Source organism: Elgaria multicarinata, chromosome 2 (genome assembly GCF_023053635.1).
Source record: "Elgaria multicarinata webbii isolate HBS135686 ecotype San Diego chromosome 2, rElgMul1.1.pri, whole genome shotgun sequence".
Classification (NCBI taxonomy): domain Eukaryota; kingdom Metazoa; phylum Chordata; class Lepidosauria; order Squamata; family Anguidae; genus Elgaria; species Elgaria multicarinata.
The window spans coordinates 147,220,466-147,236,648 of NC_086172.1; the positions used below are offsets into that span (position 1 = coordinate 147,220,466).

The following is a 16,183-nucleotide window of genomic DNA, read 5'->3' on the forward strand; positions in this document are numbered from 1 at the left end:
GTTCAGTTGGAAGCAAATGGTAAGAGGCATTATAGCTACTAATGAGGTTATAATTTGCAGGCATCCATGAAGATAGTTGCTAGAATAAAACATGACATCATTGTTGTAGTTTATGCTTTTTATCTCTACTACTTGTTAAGAAAATATCTCTGAATATTGAACTGATCCAAATATTTAGCATGGTGGTACATAGATAGGTATAGCCCGCCTGGGACAGTACTATCATAGGTGTATATTTGAATGCTCACCCATGTTATAATCTTCACATGCACATGCAAAGCTCACACATTAGTGGGAAGCCTTTGAAGCCAATTAACTCACTGACATGTTACCTTTGCACATGCAGGAAGATTTTAAAATGTGGGAGCATTCAACTGTTTAACCCACTCCATGTGGCCCAGTCCCAGGAGGACTGTATGACATAGTATGCGTAATGTTTGAATAGCTCTTATCTTTTCTAAGAAGTTCAAGTGCTGCTCCATTGTCTTCTAGGAGAAAAATCTATCTAGTTGTGATAAAGTTTCTGTGTACAAGTAGCTAATTTTCTGGAATAATAAATGTATGTCATGATAACTGGATTTGGGAAATCATTTAATCGATTAATAAAGCTGATGGCTTCAGTTACTCACACGTTTATTAAGAACTGTTTGTTTATGCAGTTGTGTTTTGCAGGTGATCTTCCTGTGATGCTAAAGTGGTATCTCTGGAAGTTATTCTTAAGTTGACCATGATACACGTAGATAGCCCTGTACAAATGAGAACAGGCTTAGTGTCTAAAGATAATATTACTCACCTGAAAAAGGAGAACAATCTTTGATCCTCAGCTAAGAGGTTGTTTGTGTGGGGTTAGGTATGTTCTAAGTCTACTTGATTTGTCTCTTTTAGTATGTAGTTAGTAGTATGGCCTGGGGTCAGAGATTGGCCTCCTGCTAGAAGCACTGTAGAAGAATCCTGGTACTCTGAGGAACTGGATAAGGATAATTCAACCATCTTTATTCAGATAATGTCACTTGACATGTTGTTAACCAAATCTCTCTTGCATTTTTAGTTCAACCCACTCTCTCCTCTGTACTCTTTGGATGTCCTTGCTGATGCTTCCCATCGAAGGTGCTCACCAGCACACTGCACTGCCAGGTAGCCATCATTTTCTGTGGGGAATGGTATTATTATATGTCAGCTTTTGGGTAGGTATGTTGGAAAATAAAGTTGCACAGTTGGTGGCTGTGTTTAAAACATTTCTGTTCTGCCTTTCCTCAAGGAAAGCCAGGGTGGCTAGCAACTATAAAGTAAAAATGATGTAAAACAAATTATAAGGTTAACAACAATTACAAAACTAAAAATAGCAGGCTAAAACAGAGCCTTAAATGTGCCCATTAAATGAATACACTTCTTGCTGGGTTTTAGAAAAATATTTGAATCCCAAAAACCTTTCAAAAAAGGAAAGTCTTTATCGTTTAGCAGAAAACCATTAATGAGCAAGGTAGTGCTGTGGGTTACCATTTAATGGATGTTCAGTGTCAAACGCTTGCTAAGCACTGGATATAAAGGTTATATTGTGGGGAATATTAGTGCTCGGTTTGACTTCTTAAGATAAGATTTGGTCAGTGGAGGTCCTGTTATATGTATAATGGCTACTAGATGTCTCTTAGAGTTTACAAGACAACATTTTTTTCTTAATGTACTCGTCCTGCACACACTCTCCTCACACTGAAAGAACTAGCAGCTGCTCCATAGGGAAGAATATTTTTTGTGTGATGACAGTGCTAGTGCGTAAGATTTGGTTTCTTTAACTTTGAACTTCTTATTTCTCTGTGGAACTTGTTTAATCATCTCTAGCTTCTAAATGATGGTCAGGGAAGTGATGTGAGCCTTATACGAACATCTGTGTCTCAGCTGGAGCAGGTTTGGGCTCTTGGGCTTTCTTACAACGGCCCCATTCAGAAGACACCTTAAACCATAGCTTTAACCACAGTGGTTAAGCCAGAAAGTCAGGCTGTGGTGAATAAGGCTTTTTGCTTTATTCATGGTGGTTAAAGCCATGGTTTAAGGTGTCTTCTGAACATGGCCTGACTTTCTGGCTTAACCATCATGGTTAAAGCCATGGTTTAAGGTGTCTTCTGAATGGGCCCATTGCTTTACAAGCACTTGAGTGACTCTTCCCACCCTTGTTGCTCTTTCCAAGGAGGAGCATAGGGAGCTTGGATTATGTAGCCATTATATAATCTTAAATACATCATTTGTTTAAGAGCTTTTTCCTTCCATCTGCTCACTAATTTGTATGTCTGTAACCTGAATCTTTTCAAATTTTGAATATTAGAAGATTTGATGATAGTAGTTGGAGGCTAGTCTTTGGGCACATTTATTGTGTGCAATGAAGAGTGATGCATTTTTTATTCCTTTTCCTTGCATTTGGTGCATGTGAGAAAGCTGGTGCTTTACTTGACTAAATGATCCAGTTTGCACAATCACTGCAGCTTAAACAATAACAGGCCATGTGTTATTTGAGAGTGGTTTTCTCCTTCAACAAGTCATGCTGCCTGGGCTCAGATGACGTGAGAAGCCGTGCCCATGGCTGGGCAGGTAACTAAGCAAATGGCATCCAGCCCCCCGCTGCAGCTTAAACAAGCCACTGTGGCTAGTTTAAGCTGTGGAGATCATATGAAGTGGGCCAATAGGGCTGCCTCTGGGTGATTTTAAAATGTTAGGCGTGCTCCTGTCTCTCTCTGCCTGTGTATATATATATATATATGCACACAGACACGCACACACACACACACACATTTTAAGGCCATATGTGATTGACACATCTATATGTGTATAGGTGAGCTAGTAAAATTTGTTTGTGTACTTGTAACTTTCTTGTTTGCAAGTCTATTTCAAGGAAATATGTAGCGATGGGATCTCCTACCCCTGATTTGAGCATATATGCTCATGAGTGACACCTGCTAGCAAGCTTATTGAGTCTTGGATACTGAGGAGATATGATATTTTGGGGTGCAGTAGAAAGAAAGATAAAATAGCTTTTAGTAAGTGCAGTACCTTGGGCCATAATTGCCCCCCCCCCCCCCAGCTTTACGGCATGCAAATTGTTTCTCTACTTCTTAAACTGCCAGAACTTGGAAGTGCTGTCTGCCTTTGGAAAGCCTTTCACAAATGTATTATGCAATTGGAAGCACTGTTATCAGGCAAATTCTGTTTTTTTCACCTGTCTGCCTTAGCCCATGTTTTCTTTTCCTCCCTAGAGGCTTCTGGCGCAATTCATTTTGGTAGCATAGTGACTGTCTTGTAACCCACTGCTTCATTTAAACAGAGCCGCCAGCCAGATTGCTGAGTGTGGAGCCATGGGTGTGCAAGGAGGGGCTCTGCAGTGTCAAGGAGAAGGCTCTGTGTGGAGGGTTCCTTGGAAGATGCAGTTAAAAGACTGTATAAATTGTAATATACCAAGACTTCCTTTCTAGCTTTCTGTCTGTGATGTGTCGAGACTTCTCTCAAAGCGTCAGAAGCAGCACTGGGAATTCCACACCCATCATTAAAAGTGGTGTGTGTGTGTGTTTGGTGACTCTGTTATCATTAGTAGTATAATTTTATTTTGCAAAGTGAAGAGAGTTTTCTGCTTTTTTTTTTTTGCCACCCTCCCTGGGGATGATTGGTGTATTAATTTGCTGTATTGCCTCCTGGCTGTTCCCAGGCTGTTTTTGATTCTTCATCATGGAATTTTAATGGCCTGCCGCCTCTCGGGAGGCATGTGAGGAAGAGCATCTTGGGGACTGCTTTGCTTCTTTTCACATGCCTGTAATTGCTGCTCTTTAACAGCACAAAGCATTTACTAATCATGCCATGTCTGTCACGGCTTCTGTTTTGACAGCGCTCCTGCTTTAGAGGAAAGCATGAAGAAGTTGGCAATGAGAACTCCTCTCTATCAGTTTCTCCCTCGTATTTCTAAACTGCACTTGGTTAGCCTGTTGAGTACTGCCCAGCTTGACTAATATTACACTTTCTTTCCCATGGTCTGGGATATTGGCTGGCAGTATAAAGATTCACCAGCCATGCTTTCCTCGGGGCGGTGTGCGACGTTCCGCTACTGTGGCAATGCTTAATGGTTAGCCAGTGCTTAATGGTTTGGCCATTCCAATGATGTGGGTGGAAATTTTTTCCAGGCCTTAATTTTTCTGCTGAAAATGTTCCATTTCACAAATTATTTAGTAATAATACATGGATGCTAACTGCAAATACAATATTAGTCAAGCCTGGTAGTTTCAAAGTTGTTGGTGCATGGTTGTCAGCATATATTGCCCAGTTCTCTTGCCTGCTAAAATGTGTTATTGTCAACAGTTTTCAGTACCTTTGTTTTTACCTTACATGTTAACAATGTAATGGAAGTATATAGTATTGTCTTTATATTTACAAGCATTCCAATAAAATAACATTCCTAATAATATTTAAATCACATTAAGTGAATTATGTGATCAATTATTTTTCTCCTCAAACACTTTAGGTCAAATACTTTTGATTATATTAGAAGAAAAAATTAAGATGGGGCATTTTTAAAGCTTTGTTTACTAAATACAAGTAGTAAAATAAGCATGCTAATTTTTTTCCTATGCAAATTGCTCTGATTTGCATAGCATAATTTCCCTGAAAATATTCTAATTAATTCTCCCCCCCCCCCCAGAAAACTCTCTTCACTAGCTATTTCTCAGAAGGTTTCCAGTTGGAGCTAGACCTCTGTCAGGATTCTTACCACAAAGATCAAAGCCAAGTAAGAATTTGGGTTGAGCCTGAGGTCTTTTGAATCCAGGATAGGTAAAGACAGGATGAACATCCGGCCCTGTCAGTGGAGGCAATATTTGTGAGGAGTGGGAACCATACTTAACCACAGATGAACATCTGACTGCAGCAGAGTGTAGCATCAACCAATGTAATGATACCCACATACAGCTACTAGTGCACTATATAGTACTGAGCAAGGCATTAGGTATCTTTCTCAACCCCTGGAAAACATTTCTTTTATTGGATAAACATATTTTTTGTGTATGATTGTAAATGAAGTCTAAAGAAAAGCACCAGTTGGATAACCAAACCATCTATTTGCCCCTGTGGGCAAATTTTCTATGTGGGCAGCAGCTGCTGCTGCTGGGGCATAGTTAGCTTGATGCTGGAGACTAGGGGTGGGAGAATTGCATTAGTGGCTGGGGCTTGGTTACCCACACGTCTACGTTTACTGGCTTTGTTGCTAGTACCCAGCATGACAGAAAACGAAATCAAAGATCTCTGGTGAAAGTTACCTCTGGGTGATGTGAATGAATAGCAATGGTTCCATTGGGTGTTTAGATAAGATGAATAGCTGACAATGACTACAGTAAAGGACAATGCGGAAGAAGGTAAAATTGATCTCCTTAGGGCTAAGCTCTAGATAGGCCTGTCTGGTTGCCTTAATTCAGGAGTAGGCGCGCTTTTGAATTGGTTATCTTTTGATACCTAGGCACTCTTCTGTGCTGTGTAACGGGTTAATCCTTGCATGCAAAGATGCTGTATTCAGTAGGCTGATTGGCTGAGCAACTTGTAGTGATTTCTACCTGTGATGTGCAGATCAGACTTGGGTGCCCAGCTGGCTGGTGTCGTTTCAAAGGGGAGGAGGATCTCTGTTCTCGCTATTAATTTTGACCTTTGAAGGCATCAGAAATAGCCCCAGGTGGTACCTCAAGGCTTAGAGAAAGCACCTTTTATGCAGCCTGTATTTTCAGTGGATGCTGTAAGTATAACAGCACCAGCTGAGCTGAATGTTGCCTTAGTACCAGTACCCTTGATAGGAAGAGTGTTGTACTGAATGTTTCCTTTTACAGAGAGATAGCTAACCAGTTTGCTTGGAAAACAATAGCTTAATGAGCATTTCTGCCTCTTGTAGTAGTTTTCACTAGTGCTTCTATATGTGTTGCTTTCAGAAACTGAGATATGGAAAGAGCTTTCAACTGCATCAGCACTGCATGGGTTTGTGGACTCACATCACACCACTAATATTGTCATCATTGTAGTAGAGGTCCCTTAATGTAAATTTCACTGTGCTAGCATTATATTCCATGTCTGATTGGATACTGACCATGGACAGCAGGAATGAAAGTTTTACGCATTTTAAATTGTCAACTACTACTTTGCCAAAGTTGTCTCGTTTCAAACAACATATCTATATGTAGGCATTTTGCAACACTTCTGGTGCAGAGCTCTTGACAGGGAACGACACTGTATTCTTTTGGTCTATCAAGTAATCTTGTCCACTAGGGGTGTGCAAAGTAGGTCTTCTCTGCCTCGAAATTCGATCTACAGCTCTGTAGAGGTGATTCTTTGCCTCGATTTCAGAGCTGCTCCTCTCTCCCCCCCCCTCTGCTTTGTTGAATTAACCGTCGAAGAACCGTTCGGTATTTGGGTAACTGATATTAACAAATGCTTACAGTTCCCTCATTTTTAAAGATAAAGAGATAAAACTTGGCACAGTGATAGCTCTTAAGGAGGGCTTTAGCTATGCTGAGTTTGAATCAGATCCATTCATGCCTTGATTTTTTAGGATTTTATTTTAATCTATTGGACAGACCGCCCCCTCTAATAGAACAGGAAGCCCAGCCACTGAAATAAAGAGCCTGCCTGTGCCTGACTCAGGTGTAGAAGCTTTCTCACTCACCATGCCAGCCAGCCAGCCCAGCAGCATTTTCACACTGTGGAAATGTGGATGATCGACTTCTATGAGTTGGAGCAGAAACACACTCCCCGCCCCCTTGGCCAGAATCAGCAGCCAGTTAGTGTTTCCCACTTCCCTGAACACTGTGATTGGAGGAGAACATGGTCGGGGACAGCGCTGTGGCTATTCCTAATTGGTTAGCCACAGAAGGCAATATCAAAGCTACCCCTCACCCCACTCAGCATCTTCCAAATATGGAGATAATTCAGTTTAGACACACAGACACACACACACACACACGCACACACACACACCAGGATAATTCCAGGAACTTTAGAAGCTCCGATTGGGTATGTCTCTGCTCTGATATTAATCTATGTGTTTGGAAGCAGCCAATCTCTGCTCTGAAAGATTGAGTGCTCCATGGATGTTCGTGGTTACCAGAGAATTCTGGGGCGGAGAGCACACCCCTATTGCCCACTGCTTCTATTACTGGTGAGGTGATGGGAGGCTGACAGAGGAGTAGCTGAATACTGGTGTACTGTGTGTAATAAATAAATGTAATAAATAAATATCTGGATATAGTGCACTTAATAGGAGTAGGTCTATTTCCTACCTCTAACATGTGGGAAACACATCTTTTCCTGCATTCCCCCAGCATAGATTTATGGGACTAGCAGTGCAATGACGACTTGAAATGGATACATTTACCACCTTGTTGGTCAAAGACTGTGGGAGATCAATAGGCTCTTGATTTATTAACTAGAGGGAGTGTAATCAATAAAGGATAAACTTGAATGAAGTGTAAGTTATAGGGATTTATGAAGCACTAAGTCTATGAGTATGTTAGCCAGTGGATCTGTGTTTCCTGACTAGACACCTGGACAACTTGATACCTTTTTTTCACTTCAGGAAAACATTTCTCGATTTTTCTTACCTTACCACCCACAGTGTTATATGTATTCTTCTTTGATGATTGGTATACCTGAGGGTGATGGATCCAGTCACCTAAACCTTAGCATTTTGCCACCCAAGAGCAGAGGCAAACATTATGGGTTGGATACAAACTTAGTCATACTTAAAAGTACACTGAAATTGATGGGACTTAAATTGGTCATTGCTAATTGAAGTCCCGTTGATTTCAATGACTAAGTCTGGATCCAGCCTTTTATCTTTTGCTAAACAGAGATGTAGATGTCTTTAGTTCACAGAAGTACTGTGGGAAGGACTGTATTTCATGCCAGGGATATGCCAGCTTTATCAAAGAAATTGACATGTTATGTGGCAAAAAGATGTAGCTATCTGGCCTTGCCCTTCCTGGGAGACCAGTAGTGCTGATGCTAAGGTTTCATTGCCTTTACTTTATATGCTGTTTTAGCAAACATGGTTTTGGGGAGTTAGCCCAGGCCTCTTGGGTCTTGATAGAGTTATTGTGATTTTTAACAGTTATTCAGTGGGCTAAGTCTTGTACAGAAAACAAAGCAAGATAATTTTGGCCGAGGCAACTGAATGGAAGAGTTGTAAGCTCATATCATAGACCAATTGTAACTCTATATTATCTAAGATGAAAACATATTGGAATTCATGAAGATGCCACCAGAAATGCTTTTTACCTTGATAAAGATATAATACCATGTTGAAAAGGAGTAAATATTCCTGCCAAAATATAGTAGGGGACAAAATGTCTAGAGCAGGCAGGATTGATTTAAATTCATCTATCCATCCTTCCATCCATCCATCCGTCCATCTATTTGGAACAAGCATGCATATTAATCAGTTGCAATAATAATGAAAACATAGAGACTTCCAATAAAATCAAGCCTTTGTACTACACAGGAGCATAATTTAAAACACTTGGTCATGCAGCCCACCTTCTTTTTCATCACAGAAATTATATCAGCATGCAGAAAAGGGAGCCAATTGTGAAACTAAATGATTTCTCTTTTGGCTGTGCCATTGCACATACAAGAACATTAAGTAAGATTACTTGAAGAGAAGAGCACAAATCCAGGACAGAGTAAGGGGTACTTCAGCTTGCTGAAATCAGTGGCATTTTGAGGGTACTTTAATTTAGAGCCAGATTGAGGCCTAAATGACTTTTTTAAAAACAAAATATGCATATTGGTGTGGTGCTAGTCTCTGAGGGAGCCCTGTACTATAGCCCTGTACTTCCCTTGGCCATATGCAATAACAGGAGAGGTACAAGCCTGGCCTTTCTAACTGCTAGTGCATGCATAACGCTGCCAACTCTTTGCTCGTTCTTCGATCATAGGGCAGTGAGGATGATCAGGGGTCTGGGAACAAAGCCCTATGAGGAGAGACTGAAAGAACTGGGCATGTTTAGCCTTGAGAAGAGAAGACTGAGGGGAGACATGATCGCACTCTTCAAATACTTGAAAGGTTGTCACACAGTTCTCTTCTTGATCATCCCAGAGTGCAGGACACAGAATAACGGGCTCAAGTTACAGGAAGCCAGATTCTGACTGGACATCAGGAAAAACTTCCTGACTGTTAGAGCAGTACGACAATGGAACTAATTACCTAGGCTCTCCCATACTAGAGACGTTCAAGAGGCAGCTGGACAGCCATCTGTCAGGGATGCTTCCTGCATTGAGCAGGGGGTTAGACTCGATGGCCTTATAGGCCCCTTCCAACTCTACTATTCTATGATTCTCTGACGCAGTGCTTGTATACAACTTTGCAATTTCTCCCGGAGTTTTTTGGGTCTCTGAACTTTTAAAGTAATGTACTCCAAGCCATTTAAGCTCATTGCAGATACTCTGATTTTTCATAAGGTTGTGCTGGTGCTTTCTATGCAATATATAAGCTGCACAGTATCACTGCTGTTTGGAGGATTTCTCATTAGAAAAAATAAACTTAACGAATTTGGTAAAGGATAATTAAAAGTTCCTTGCTGGTGCCTTCTTATAAAGTGGTTATTATTATGGTGCTTGTTACCTTTTTAAACCAATAAACTAAGTTTTTCTCCCTTTAGGCAGAGTAATATACACCTGGGACCTCCATGCTCAAGGGACATCAAGAGGAAGCGAAAGCCAGTAATGGCAACAGCCTCCTTTTCCAGCCCGACCTCAGGTAATTTAGCTAAGCCACACTATAAATAGTTAACAGTTTGTGGTAATATAGATTTGAACAAGTAACCATTTGAGATGAATGAGCAAGGCCTGGATTTTAAAAGAGAGACCTACTATTTTAACTCTCCCCTATAAGATACCAAAAAGCAGGCATTCTTTGGCAGGACTGTGAAATAGGATTGTGAAATGCACAACTGCCAAATTTAGAATTGGATGCAAAAAGGTAATGATTGCCCCTTTTAGCAGTGATAGTAGGTTTGTAAATGTGTGAGTAATGCCCGATGAATGATCGAGAGCCAGAGAGATCCCTGAGTTTCGGATGGCATGGGGTAGGTTTTTTGTTCCTTTCATAAACTCTCCCCTTGCTTTCTGTCGCTAGCAGGAGCAGAATCTTTTATGCAAAATAAGGATATATGTGCACACTTAGTTTACATAATTTTACCAGTTTGGAGAATGTGGCCTTCCTTGGCACAGAACTTAGTTTACCTTAACACCATTTTTAAAAGTTTTTTTTAAAGCACATAGTTTTATCAGTTTAGTCACCAGCAGTGGGCTCTTTAGAAAGTTTTTCCCAAGGGAAGTAGGAGATGCATGTTGGCTGTCTTTTTCTGTTGATCTCCCTGGATCCTGCCCTGAAGGCTGCATGTCCCCCTGACTGCACTGGAAAATAATAATGTGTTTTTTTAAAAGGCATCCTGAGTAGCTATGGAGCACCAAAAGGGTCGAAATTAGCTTGCTTGCAAGCTAAATTTGAACCTTTTGGTGCTCTCTAGAAGGGTTAATATTACTTGCAAACAAGCTAACTTTGACCCTTTGGGTATGCTATAGCTATCCCGATGCCTCCCCCACTGAAAATCTTTTACAGTTTTGGAGGGCGGCTGGGAGCATATGTGGCACATAGACCTCATATTGAACAACCCTGGTATAGGTGGATGTGCACATTGTTCTTTAAAGAATATTTATTTATTTATTTATTACACTTATATACCGCTCCCATAGCCAGGGCTCTCTGGGCAGTTTACAGAAATAAAGGGACAGGAAGAAGAAGCAGCAAGTAAAGGGATTTAATGAGTTGTGTGGTGTGAAATGTTTGTCCAGACTGCCATAGGGGATGTCATAGGAAGGTTTTATGAGCTTCTGTCTTGCACTAAGAAACCTGGAAATGCAGTGTAAGTGGAGACAGAACACAGGATCAGCTAGGGACTGCTCAGACTACCACTTGCTATATTCCTCTGGTTGTTGTTGTTTATTCGTTCAGTTGCTTCCGACTCTTCGTGACTTCATGGACCAGCCCACGCCAGAGCTTTCTGTCGGCCATTGCTGTCGGCCAATCAGTTAGTGCAGATGATTGTGTTGTAGCATTAGTTTCTGGAAATTCAGATGTTCCCAGAAAGAAATGGAAGGAAAGTCCCTGTCATGCACTTATGCTGTCTATATGTCCCCAGCAACTACCAGCTTTCCCAGAGGTCCTTTAATATAGGGACCATCAAACTTTGGCTTGATTTACTAGCCAGACATAATCATGGTCATCACTGACCCTTCTGCTCCTGCAAGTACTCTGTGGAAGCCAAAGCAGTCTGGGTCTTTGAGTTGTGTTTTGCTGTGCTTCGATACAGGTTGAAGCAGTGCAACATGCTTCTGCCTGCTCTAAGGCTTGGAGACCCCCTTCTCCTCTCTTCAATGTCAGGTTTTCATGTCGCACTGAGCTGGGCCCATGCAGAGGGCCACAGACATTTCCCCAGGCAAAGTAGATTGAATTAAGTGGCAAGTGAATTGGATTAATTGGATTAATTGTTTTATTGTGCTTTTCTGTCCCAAGGACAGTCAAAGTGGCTTAAAAATAAACAATAGGCAATCATAATAAAATAAAATGAAACAATTGGAAACAGCCAAAACTTTTGGAAACAATTAGAGTGGATTTGTCTGAAGTCTGCTCTAATAACTCAAATACTGGAAAGAATTTCTCACACCATTAATCACACTCAATAAAACCATTTACAGCTATCACAGACCCTCAGGATGCTGCCTTTTAAACTATGGGCCAGAACTAGATGACTTTGGGGAATTGTTGCAGGCAAACTGTCTTGATGGTAATTTAACCACTGCTCTACTCCTGGGGTCCAAACAAAATTTATAGCATTTCAGAAGCAGTTTCCAACCTTTTGCACCACGTTATTTAAAACCATGCAAAAACAAAATACAAATGTTGTTGACCAAAACTCGAAAGTAAAGTAATCAAGTTGATGCGTGGCATTTGCTTTTTGGTTTGTAAAAGTATTGTGGAAAGCTTGCCAGTTCACAGTAGGCTCCTTCTAAAGACTGAACTAAGTGTGACAGAAGCATCCACGTCGTTCAGTTACAAAGCATGTATGATGGGTATAATTTTTCATAAAAGAGGGCATCCACTTGAGGAGAGTCGAATCCTCCCCTACCTTATCTCTCCCATGTTCTGTAGCTTTAGACTCTTTTCTCCCCAGCTGGCTGCAGAACTGGGTCAGGCTGAGGAAAAAGTGCCTGAACTAAGAGGATGTGGAGAGGTAAAACAGGGGAGGCTTCATGTGTTCCTTATATGTGAATGAGGCAGATATATTAATGTGTTTGCCTCCCTCACATCTTGTTTGGCTCAATAGTAATAGAGTCTTTGTTACCAGATAGCTGAAGCAGAGTATGAGCTGTAGAGAAAGGCTAAGCCCTGCACAGAGAGTAGCAGTTCTATCTGGAAAACCTGCTCAAGAATCTGTTCTGGATTCTGAACCTTTGTAGAGACCATGAGAGATGGGAACTGTTCTGAAAGAAAGAAAGAAAGCGAGCCAATATTCCAAGAAAGCAAAATACCTTTCTGTATTGGTGTGATGCGTAGGATGTACACATCCCTGGTCACTGGTTCTCTCTCCCTCTTCTCCTCCCCCTCCAGCATGCTTTCAATCATCACTGACTTGGATATTTTCTCTCTGACTAGCTTGTGGGCCCCAATTTTCTTTCATTGTGGATGTAGTGCCATGTGACAGATTTTTGTGTCTTCAGTGAAGGATTGGTGAGAATCAAAATGCAGGCCCTGGTTTGAGATTAGGCAGTTTGTACAGGCAAGGATGCCCCTTCTGGGCAAGACAGTTCCTCCAAAATAGATTTCTGGCTGAGCCCAGTTGCTCTCATCTCACTTGTTGACCAGGTCCTGCTTCAGTGAACTCCTTTTATGCAACCTGAGTGCCCCACAGAGGTGAAGGACACAGCCTGAGCTGGCTCCATCAGTCAGCAGAACAAATGGGCTTGCTCTGCCTAGCATCGGGCCATCTCGGATTCCACCTCTTTTATAGAGATGAGTGATGAAGAGAGGCTCGTTCCGCTTTGCCGCTGTATTAATACACATCAGGGGCCAGCTCCCGGCACTAAATCACGCCACTGCATACATCTGTTATCGGACTCCTCACTAACGTGATGAACAAGACTGCAGATAGAGGCTTCCTCATGTCATTCTTTATAGGATTTTCCTAAAAGAATAAATAGCTCAAATCTCTGCCAACACTCTCTCCTGTCATGGTGATGAATTTAGCTTCTTTCTTAAACATGCAGCAACAAATCTTCCTCTGTCGTAGACCCCTCCCCCTCCCCACCTATGGAAAGTTTTGCAGAATTTGACTGAATTTAGATGATGATAGTCAGGCCACTAAAGATACATGCACACATTCGTTCAGTGGTGAGAATGGGAGCAGCAGTCTGGGACTCTTTTTCTTTTTGAAAGCCATTATTATTATTATTATTATTATTATTATTATTATTATTATTATTATTATTATACCGCCCCATAGCCAAAGCTCTCTGGGCAGTTTACATAAGATTAAAAACAATTAAAACAAATATACAAAATTTAAAACCAAAACCCATGCAACATCACAGAAATATATATCTCAAAACAACTATAAACAACTATAAAAACAGATCCAGGATTGATGAAGCTCATTGCATATTGTTACATCTTGGGAAAAGCGAAACGGTTTAACCTGGCACCGAAAAGATAGCAATGTTGGTGCCAGGTAGGCCTCATTGGAGGATCATTCCATAATTGTGGGGGCACCACTGAGAAGGCCCTCTCCCTTGTTGCCATCCTCCGAGCTTCCCTTGTAGTAGGCACCCAGAGAAGGGCCTTAGATGACGTGTGTGTGTGTGTGTGTGTGTGTGTGTGTGTGTGTGTGTGTATATATATATATATATATATATATATATATATATATATATATGTATGTAAAATATTTAATGGCACATGCACAAAATCAGGCCACCTTACTCTGGGTTAATCTGCAACTACCATTCCTTGGCTCTTTATTTGCAATGTCTGAGGTACGGTTTACTCATGAGGTCCCATGACTGCCTATGTGAATGTTTAGGGTTGCGACTGGACTTGCATAGAAGCATTGCTTGTGTGAACTGGTGCCTCTAGAGCAGCTACCATTGGAGAAACTGGGGTGGTTACATATTCCTTGCTTCCATGTGGAAACACAACTTAGAGCAACAGAAAAATTAGCTGTAACTTGTACAGCTCTCTAGTAGTGAGATCAGGAGTAATTTTCAGATGCTCTAGTGTTAACTAAATCAAGCATTCAACCGGCACTCCCCCCACTTATTTAATTATTTTCAATATTTATATATTGCTCCACATCCAAAGATTTCAGAGCAGTGAACAACAGATGGGATAATTTTTTTTTAAAAAAACCATATTAAAAACGAGTTCTGGTAAAACCACGGCTGGTAACTCAAGGAAATCTTCCTGAAACAACAATGTTTTCAGGAGGCACCAGTAGCAACACAATGTTGGCTTAGTCTGCATAAAGAGGATGTATTAATCATGTAGTTGTACTTAAATAGTATTTGAGAAATACTTCCTTGATAGTATTTGCAAAATCAAACAGACAAATGAAAGGGAGAGGGCCTTTTCAGTGGTTGCCCCCCGACTGTGGAATGATCTCCCCGATGAGGCTCGCCTGGCGCCAACGTTGTTATCTTTTCGGCGCCAGGTCAAGACTTTTCTCTTCTCCCAGGCATTTTAACAGCATTTAACAACGTTAAGTTTGTTTTTAATGGACCCCAGAATTGTTGTTTTTAAATGGATACTGTTTTTATACTGTTTTTATGTTTTTTTTAAAAAAATTGTATACTTTTAATGTTTACTATTTTTAATGTTGTAAACCGCCCAGAGAGCTTCGGCTGTGGGGCGGTATATAAATGTAATAAAATAAAATAAAATAAATAAATAAATAAGTATGCGCTGGAAAATTCTTGCTATTCTAGCCTATTTTGTGTCATATAAGTCTGGCTGAAAGTAAATGAACAGGATAGTCAGTAATGGTAGGAGAGGATGGGTGATAGGGCTTAGCACATAAAGCCTGGTATGCAAAATTGTGGTTATGTACCTTGCTTTGACATTACTGTTAATGGTATTTCTCTTCCTTCTTTGTTGTGGTGTTCCAGCAGCTTTCTCCGTCCATAGAGATGCACCAGATGCCGGCCCACCTGTGGCACATGCTCAGAGGCACCAGAACTGACTGGACAGCCAGAATCCATTCATCAGAGAGAAGTGCCATTGCAGCTACCCAAGGCAGCTTTTTTAAAAATGTCACATGAGATGGTCCTTGACTGCACTAGAAGGAGGCAGCTCTTCTTTAACAATTAGTTGGGCTTTTTATATCTTGGACTTCAGAGAGTATCAAAATTGTCATCAAATGCCTTGACTGACAATAACTATCTCTTCAGTGTTAGCGTGTGACATGTCAGAATGATCCATTTGCCCTATACATCCTGAAAACCATGTCTGTAAATCTATGTAAAAATGAATAATCAGTGTTTGGATTCTCATACTTCTAATGTTCCTGCTATTAACTGTGCAAGTATTTTTTGCACACTTATTTTTCAGCTGCTTGGGGTGTGTTATCACAATGTTATTGGTTACTGCAGATCTGTGTCTTTGCAAAGCTCTTCATTCCTCAGACGTTTCGGATGTAGTATAGTCCTGTGTTCAACAGGAGAAATTCTAAATACAGTGCGTTGCAGAGCCAGAGCCTGTGTCTGGCAATAAAAGCTGAAAGCCAGTCAGCAGGGATTCCCCAATTACACTAGAGGTTAGCAGAGGATAAATACTTTATATGGACTGGGTGACTTGAATTTTATATTGGGAGCATTTCCAAAGGCAACTTGTTGGACAATATTTTGAGGAAATAGGCCAGATATATCCCCTTCGGAGTGTTCTTTATATAGTATTATCCTTCCAGGTTTTTCCTCCTATACCACTGGTTTTATCCTAGTATTGGTTTTAAATTATGGTTTCTTCCCTGTTGGACTCATTTTCCTGTGTCTGCTACTACACAAGCCAGCAGAGCTGTAAATGTAGACTTGGATTATCATGTCAGGAAGCTTTTCAATATGTACCCCT

General features: G+C 40.9%; 1 protein-coding gene across 3 annotated transcripts in view; it reads left to right on the plus strand.

Annotated features, from left to right (window-relative positions):
- GPATCH2L (G-patch domain containing 2 like) overlaps nucleotides 1-15,611 on the plus strand; it is a 37,706-nt gene extending 22,095 nt beyond the window's left edge. For all 3 annotated transcript variants that reach the window (XM_063117913.1, XM_063117911.1, XM_063117914.1), the window contains 3 exons: nucleotides 1,049-1,134; nucleotides 9,666-9,763; nucleotides 15,226-15,611. In XM_063117913.1, the coding sequence (XP_062973983.1) occupies nucleotides 1,049-1,134; nucleotides 9,666-9,763; nucleotides 15,226-15,299 (258 nt within the window). In that variant the 3' untranslated portion in view covers nucleotides 15,300-15,611. The remainder of the gene's footprint in view (nucleotides 1-1,048; nucleotides 1,135-9,665; nucleotides 9,764-15,225) is intronic.
- Nucleotides 15,612-16,183: the final 572 nt, after the last annotated feature.